This window comes from Uranotaenia lowii, chromosome 1 (genome assembly GCF_029784155.1).
Source record: "Uranotaenia lowii strain MFRU-FL chromosome 1, ASM2978415v1, whole genome shotgun sequence".
NCBI lineage: Eukaryota > Metazoa > Arthropoda > Insecta > Diptera > Culicidae > Uranotaenia > Uranotaenia lowii.
In genome coordinates this window covers 17,035,125-17,043,562 of record NC_073691.1, presented here as the reverse complement: position 1 = coordinate 17,043,562, position 8,438 = coordinate 17,035,125, and the positions used below count along the sequence as shown (strand labels likewise).

At 38.6% G+C, this 8,438-nt stretch overlaps 1 protein-coding gene across 3 annotated transcripts in view; it reads right to left on the bottom strand.

Annotated features, from left to right (window-relative positions):
- Positions 1-461: 461 nt before the first annotated feature.
- LOC129738726 (monocarboxylate transporter 13) overlaps positions 462-8,438 on the bottom strand; it is an 80,281-nt gene continuing 72,304 nt past the window's right edge. For all 3 annotated transcript variants that reach the window (XM_055729974.1, XM_055729973.1, XM_055729975.1), the window contains exons 4-7: positions 7,169-7,701; positions 6,456-7,104; positions 1,758-1,958; positions 462-1,687 (exon numbers count right to left, since the gene is read on the bottom strand). In XM_055729974.1, the coding sequence (XP_055585949.1) occupies positions 1,518-1,687; positions 1,758-1,958; positions 6,456-7,104; positions 7,169-7,701 (1,553 nt within the window). In that variant the 3' untranslated portion in view covers positions 462-1,517. The remainder of the gene's footprint in view (positions 1,688-1,757; positions 1,959-6,455; positions 7,105-7,168; positions 7,702-8,438) is intronic.

Here is an 8,438-nt window from a genome sequence, read left to right as displayed (position 1 = left end):
AGAATCGCTAGAGCTTTATCTGGCAAAAGCTCTTTATCAACCGCACTGTTGTCGGAAATTGCTATTTTTACCGTAAAAATCATTTGAATTGAAAAATCAATAGAGTAAATTAAGTGTACATTAAAATGTCAATAGTTATCGAAAGAACACAATACTTCAAAACATATTTTCAATATATTCAAAATTTGTGCAGTAAGCACAGCCACGTCGAAATCTTCTTTTTGGCAAACTTAAAACAGACTTTGAAATGTAATTTTCATTCTTTCTTTTTGTATGGAGTTTCTGGAAAAATATTAACTGTGTGTGAAATGGAAGCGTGTTAAAGTTATTTTTTTACATTTGAAAGGCGATAGTGGCTCCAGAGAGAAAATTCTAGAGAAAAAAACACATAAAACCATTTTTATTTTTTTTTTTCGAATTCTCATTATAGAATTGTGATACGAAATAAAAGCGTCGTTGGCTGAAATGTAAGAATTTTAATTTTATTTTTTAACAAAAAAAATAAACATAAGAAAAAACAACAGAAACATCCATAGGTTGTTAGTGACTGGAACATCATGAAAATATAAAGACCTAAACTTAAACATAGTTTAAACTTTTCATATCTTAACGATAATTTGTTTGTAATTGTTTACCTATCATCGTACAATTCAATCTTTGAATTATCCTCCCACACGAGCCGATTCCACGATCTAGTGTTGATTTTTCAGCGCTTTTCGGTTGAAAGTACCTTCTTACTAAAAAAAATTCTGCCCTTTTGTATTTTAAAACCTACATATTTCGCACTTCTACAGATGGTCCCTCCCGGCCAAATTTTGTTTAATTGTTGCATTAACCCTACTATTGGAAGTTTTGCTGAGTAGTATTGATATAACATGATGTCGAAGGCTTTTTTTTGGTTTCTATAGCTTTAAAATATTCTTTTTCTTCTGATTTAACCTTGCTCTCAAGATTCTTCCATTAAAGATTGCACCAGTAGTGTTTCGATATGTTACTTAACAAACGTTACTTAGTTTGGTATGATTGATCAGTAGCTCTTAAGTTGGTAGCTTAAAAACATCTAGAATCCAAGAAACGATTGTAGAGCTGTTGGGTGATTAACTGTGAGGGCCTCTCAAGTTGAATATTCCTTAAATTATGATTTTTTTAGATATTCCTATAACTAGCATTAAAGAACATTTGAATCGATTTCACAATTGATGATGATAATGGATGACAATTCGCTTTTTGTTATTTTTGTTTGGAAGTGTCACTATCACATTAAGGCCCACCTTTGATGCTCTCGTAAAAGCTAACCCTGTTTCTTCTTTCTAACCTCACCCTGCATCATCTTATCGCATGCATTCAGTAACTTTCGTCGAAAAAAAATCAACTTTTCTGTTCCTGTAATCGTGCTCTCGACTTTGTGATTGGTTTATCGGTTTTTTGGATAATTTGTGATTTGTGATTGGTTGATCGCTTTGACACAATCAACTTGACTGAGTAATTGAGCAATAAGCTAGCACCAGAGTCCTTCTTCAGCCTTGTTGTTGCTGCTGCTGTAGCTGAACTTCGTTCGATTTCTGTTTTTGGCTGAGGCGTTTCTGCATGCAAGGAATGACAAACAGCATCACGCCGCTGATCGCGATCGTTGTGCCCGCTAGAATGAAGCCCGGTTTGTAGGATTCCGTAATGTCGTACAGCGATCCTAAAAAAAAAAAAGGAAACACAAGTTTAAAATAAGGTGAAATTGAAGGACAACTACCAAAAAAACTTACCAGCCAGGGGAGGTCCAATGAAGGAAGCAATGCCCTGGAACAGCAGCAGCAATCCGAAGGCATTCGTCAGTTTGTCCAGCCCGAGCAGATCGACCAGGATGACCGAGGTCAGCCCGACGTAGGCACCGATTGTGAAACCGAAGACGGCCGAATACGTGGCCAGGCTGTAGAAATCGAGGCACATCACCGAGAAGGCAGTGGCTGTTGATAGATGAGATGGACAATTTGGTCAATATTGACAATTTGAGTATTTTTTTTTCACTTTTATCATGTTTGTCACTTATGTAATTTTTTATTTTTCAGTTGAATAATTATTGTTATTTTTGTCATTTTTGTAATTTTTGTCATTTTTAAAATATGTCAATTTTGTCAATTTTGTTAATTTTGTCAATTTTGTCTATTTTTCCAATTAAGTCAATTTGGTCAATTTTGTAAATTTTGTAAATTTTGTCAATTTCGTCATTTTTGTCATTTTTGTCATTAATGTCATTTTTGTAATTTCTGTATTTTTTGTAATTTTTGTCATTTTTGTCATTTTGTGAGTTTTGTGATTTTTGTGATTTTTGTGATTTTTGTCATTTTTGTCATTTTTGTCATTTTTGTCATTTTTGGCATTTTTGTCATTTTTGTCATTTTTGTCATTTTTGTCATTTTCGTCATTTTTGTCATTTTTGTCATTTTTTTTTTTGTCATTTTTAACAATTTTGTCAATTTTGTCAATTTTTTCAATTTGGTCAATTTTGTCAATTTTTCCAATTTTCTCAATTTGGTGAAAAGGGCATACGTTGAACAGCTAGAATCCCGAACCTCGGAGCTGCCGACAGACGGAATAGTCGAAGAACAGTGGTGTGGAATCAAGAATGCCTTCATCACGACGAGTCATGGTACTCTCGGTAAAGTTTGTGGAAGACGAAGTGAATGGATGTCGGATGAAACCTGGAGGATGATCGATGATCGGAGAAAGGCGAAAGTCGGAATTGAGCAGGCATGTACCGGGTCAGCCAAAGCAGCCGCCCGCTTACGATATGCGGAGCTGGAAAAGGCAGTTAAACGAGCTTGTAGACGAGACAAGAGAGCCTGGACAAACTCCCTAGCCGAAGAGGGAGAAAGAGCCGCCGCCATTGGAGATATCCGATTACTTTATGATATTTCTCGCCGCCTTAGTGGTGCAAGGACTAATGCAAGAATGCCGCTGAAAAACCGAGCAGGTCAGCTGCTGACAGATCGAACAGATCAGCTCAAGCGTTGGACTGAGCATTTTGATCAACTTTTCCGAGTTACAAATAGCAATGGCCAACAGAACCCGCAGCTCGAGGCGCCCACAGTAAGTCGCATTAATGGCGTCAACTCGGAAGCGCCCTCGCTGGCTGAAATAGAAGCAGCAATCAAGGACATGAAATCCAACAAAGCGCCTGGAATCGATTGCATTCCTGCTGAAATGCTCAAAGCCGACCCTGCCTTGTCAGCACAAATGTTGCACCGTCTATTCGCTGACATCTGGGATACTGCAACATTCCCGGCCGACTGGATGCAGGGTATCCTCGTAAAGGTCCCAAAGAAAGGAGACCTAACAGAGTGCGGTAACTGGCGTGGCATAACTTTGATCTGTACAACCCTCAAAGTACTCTGCAAAGTGATCCTGAACAGGATCCAGGAGAAAATCGACGCTACACTCCGACGGCAACAAGCTGGATTCCGATCCGGACGATCATGTGTGGACCACATCACAACGCTACGAATAATACTGGAACAAATCAACGAATTCCAGGACTCTCTTCTGCTGGTGTTCGTTGATTTCGAAAAAGCATTTGACCGACTGAACCACGAAAACATCTGGGCTGCTCTTAGACGAAGAGGGGTCCCAGAGAAACTAGTCCATCTCATCGAAGCACAGTACGAGGCATTTTCGTGCAAGGTCTTGCACGACGGTGTCTTGTCCGAACCAATCCCGGTAACTGCTGGAGTGAGACAAGGATGTATTTTATCACCGCTACTTTTTCTCATCGTAATGGATGAGATCTTGACTGGATCGATTGACTGTAGACCAAACCGAGGATTGCCGTGGAATCCTTCAACCATGGAGCAACTGAACGACCTTGACCTGGCAGACGATATTGTTTTGCTCGCCCAAACACAACAAGACATGCAGAGCAAACTCGATGACCTCACCGAAAGCTCCAAGGCAGCAGGTCTCAAAATCAATGTCGGAAAGACCAAGTCGATGGAAATCAATACAGGAAATCGTTCCAATTTCGTGGTAGCTGGACAACAGGTTGAGACAGTGGAGTGCTTCCAGTATCTTGGTAGCCAGATTACGCCTGATGGTGGTACCAAGAAGGACATCGAAACCCGGATCAGAAAAGCCTGATTTGCGTTTGCGAGTCTCCGAAACATCTGGCGGTCACGCCAGATCTCTCTACGAACTAAGATCCGAATCTTCAACTCAAACGTCAAATCCGTATTGCTGTACGGGTGTGAAACTTGGTGCACATATGCGGTGACGACGCGAAAACTGCAAGTTTTTGTGAATCGGTGCCTGCGGAACATCATCCGCGCTTGGTGGCCTGGCAACTGGATCTCAAACGTTGAACTTCATCGCCGGTGTCATCAAAAGGCGCTAGAAATCGAGATTCGAGAACGTAAGTGGAGATGGATTGGGCACACGCTGCGAAGAGATGAAAACGAGATTTGCAGAGAGGCGCTTGACTGGAATCCAGATGGGCATCGAAGAAGAGGCAGGCCCAAAAGCTCGTGGCGGCGAAGTCTAGCCGCTGAAATCCACACAGTTGACGAGAACCTTGGCTGGCAGCAAGTGAAGACGCTGGCTCCGGATCGCCAGCAGTGGAGATCTTTTATCTCAGCCCTATGCGCCGGTCAATCGGCGCTGGACCCTTAGGTAGGTAGGTAGGTTCTCAATTTGGTCAATTTTGAAAATTTTGTAAATTTTGCCAATTTCGTAATTTTTGTCATTTTTGTCTTTTTTTTTTGTCATTTTTGTCGTTTTTGCCATTTTTATCATTTTTGTCAATTTTGTCTTTTTTTTTGTTATTTTTGTCATTTTTGTAATTTTTGTCATTTTTGTAATTTTTGTCATTTTTGTCATTTTTGTCATTTTTGTCATTTTTGTCATTTTTGTCATTTTTGTCATTTGTGTCATTTTTGTCATTTTTGTCATTTTTGTCATTTTTGTCATTTTTGTCATTTTTGTCATTTTTGTCATTTTTGTCACTTTTGTCATTTCTGTCATTTTTGTCATTTTTGTCATTCTTGTCATTCTTGTCATTTTTTGTCATTTTTGTCATTTTTGTCATTTTTGTCATTTTTGTCATTTTTGTCATTTTTGTCATTTTTGTCATTTTTGTCATTTTTGTCATTTTTGTCATTTTTGTCATTTTTGTCATTTTTGTCATTTTTGTCATTTTTGTCATTTTTGTCATTTTTGTCATTTTTGTCATTTTTGTCATTTTTGTCATTTTTGTCATTTTTGTCATTTTTGTCATTTTTGTCATTTTTGTCATTTTTGTCATTTTTGTCATTTTTGTCATTTTTGTCATTTTTGTCATTTTTGTCATTTTTGTCATTTTTGTCATTTTTATTATTTTTGTGTCATTTTTTGCAATTCTTGTTTTTTTTTTGTTATTTTTTTGTCATCTTTGTGTGATTGGTGTATCATTTATGTATTTTTTTGTGTCATTTTTGTTTTATTTGTGTATCATTTTTGTGTGTTTTTTGTGTCATTTATGTGACATTTTTCTTTCATTTTTGTGTCAGATCGGTGTCATTTTTGTATCAATTTTGAATTAACCAGTTTTGTGTAATTTTTGTGTTCTATTTGTTTCATTTGAGTGTCATTTTTGTGTGTTCTGTTTTGAGTTAATTTTGTTTATTTTTGTGTGTCTGTGTTTCTGTATCATTTTTGTTTTTTTTTTGGGTCATTTCTGTATCATTTTCGTGTAATTTTAATGTTATTTGTGTGTCAATTTTTTGATATTTAAGTTCTATTTTTGTGTCAATTCTGTGTTATTCTTGTGTCACTTTTTCGTCTTCTTTTCACTTTGGAGGGCTTTTGGCATGGACCAATGTAACCCATAAAGATTTATTTTTGTCATTTCTGTTTCTTTACTGTGTAACTTTTGTGTCATTAATGTGACATTTTTGTATCGTTTGTGTGTCATTTTTGTGATATTTTTGTGTCAATTGTGTGTAATGACAATTTTGTCATCTCTGTAATTTTTGCCGTTTATGTCATTTCTGTGTTATTTTTATTAATTTTTGTGTCATTTCTGTGTCTTTTTGTAGTATTTTTGTGTCATTTCTGTGTCATTTTTGTGTATTTTTTCGTCATTTTAGTGTCGTTTCGATGTCATAATTTGTCATTTTTGTGTCATTTCTGTTCCATTTTTGTGATTTTTTTGTATCATTTTATGTAATTTCTGTGTCATTTATGTGTCATTTTAGTGTAATTTTTTTTCAATTTTGTAATCTGTGTCATTTTTCAAATTTTTTTTTTAATTTTTGACATTTTTGTAACTTTTTTCATTTTTGACATTTTGGCAATGTTTCTGGTTGTATTGTCAGTTTTTTTTTATTTTTATTTTAGTGCTTTTTTTTAAATTTCGATTGTTTTTAAATGTTTTTAATTTTTATTATTCTAGTTAAACTTATAATCTATTATTTTTAACATATTTGTAATCTCACCTAAGCCACAAATCGTAAGCGACAGGTTGTAGACTAATAGACGATTTACCCAGGTTTTGTCCGACAGATAACCGAGAATGATACGGCCTACTGTGTTCGCTATCCCGATTATCCCGAGCAGATAACTGGCCTGTTTGGTGTCTATGTCCAGGACAGCAGCTTGAGCGGCCAGATAGACGTAGGGAATATTGAACCCAACGCTGGTCAGGAAGTTCGAAACCGTAAAAATGATAAAGATTGGATCTTTCAGCAGCGAGAAGTTCATCATTTCCTGGAAGGTATCGGAAGTTTCTTTGGAACACGGAATACATCCGCAGCAAACCGTTTCCTGTTCATCGAATTTACTCTTGTTAACACCATTCATTTGAACTGATCCGTAACGACTTCGGTCCTGCAAGGCCAAGCTCGAGTACGATGGATTCTGATTGGCTAAGTTATGAACGGACCCCGTGTAGAGGGCATCTTTCCGATACATTGTTCCACTTTCAGCCCGTTTGATTGCGTTGATCGTCGAGGAACTTCCCCTGGACTGTTCATCCGAATTGTTTGCCGAAAGCAACGGTTGACTGACTGCAATCTCCCGAATGTTTTGATCCTCACTGTGAGGAGGTTTAATGTTCAAACTGTGTCCACTCGATGAAATTGCATTCTGAAAACACGAATAAACTTTGTATTATTAAGTTTTTAAAGAATTCTTCCATACAATCGCTTACCGTATTCAAGGCAAGCTTCGGCGAACTGCCGAAGCTCTGTGATCTCACTCGGCTAGCATCCGTCACGCCATTGGCAACCACCTTAGCTACTCCCCTTCCATTCGATTCCTCAGCCACCGTCAGCTTCCCTTCCTCAACAGTCTTTTCCGTGGCCACCAGGGGCCTAAACATGGCACCGAATATGCTGGTCCCCAGGACAATAACAGCAATGACCAACAACGCCCCGCGCCAGCCCAGCTGCTTGATCAGGATCTCCGTCAACGGAGCGAAGATAAATGTCCCCAGGCCGGAACCGCACACGGCAATTCCGGTGGCCAGGGATCTCAGTCTTTCGAAGTACATCGTCACGCTGACGATGGCAGGCAGGTAGATCAGTCCCAGGCCCAGCCCGGTGCCGAGCCCAATCGTGATGAACAGCATGAAGACGCTCTGGGCGTAGATGCTGACGGCGAGGCAAGCGGACGCTAGCACCGAACCTGCTATCGTGACGATGCGGCAACCGTAACGGTTCACCAGCGAGGACGAGATGGGACCTGGAAAGAGGGATGACACGTTAGTTATGGTTTTGACAGTAATAACATCTCCTATTCATTAGGTTCTTTTGGTAACTTTAAGTAACTTTTCCAATAATACATAAAAATTGATTTTATGATTAATTTGAACGCCTTAAGTTAGGCAACGTATATCTAAAAAAAAAGTTAGGTTCTTTAGTTTGAACGTGTTATCAAAATTCTGCTTTAAAACATAAAAAAAAAGAAAAACGAGCGCCTCAGTTTAACCTACATATACGTAATATGTGAGAAAATCTTTTCGTAAATAATACAACCCAAAAATCGAGCCGGACTTCGGACATTCTTTGCCGAGTATGTACAAAAATTGTACAGCGGGAAGAACAACCTAATTTCTCGGGTCAAGGCCGGTCAAGGCTTCCTTCTGCTTGCTCACTTCTGTATTAACCAAAGACGTGTGAAAAGCTGAAGCGCTATACATAGCTAAGAACCGAGTTTATCAGTGTGAAAAGCCAGATACCAGGTAAGCCAAAAAGCCAACGAACCGCCATTTTGTCATCGCCAGGATATGCCCGCCTATGCATCCATTGTTATACCGTAGGACCCCTTGGTTTTCGCAAAGAATTCCGGAACTACTACGTGGCCAAGAAACAAGACGGACGAATGTGTTTGGTCGATTCCGATTCCCGAACCCATCGAATCGACAACCTCCCCTTTAAGGCAGCAGACAATTCAGCTGACGTCCACCAAGCCCGTGGTCC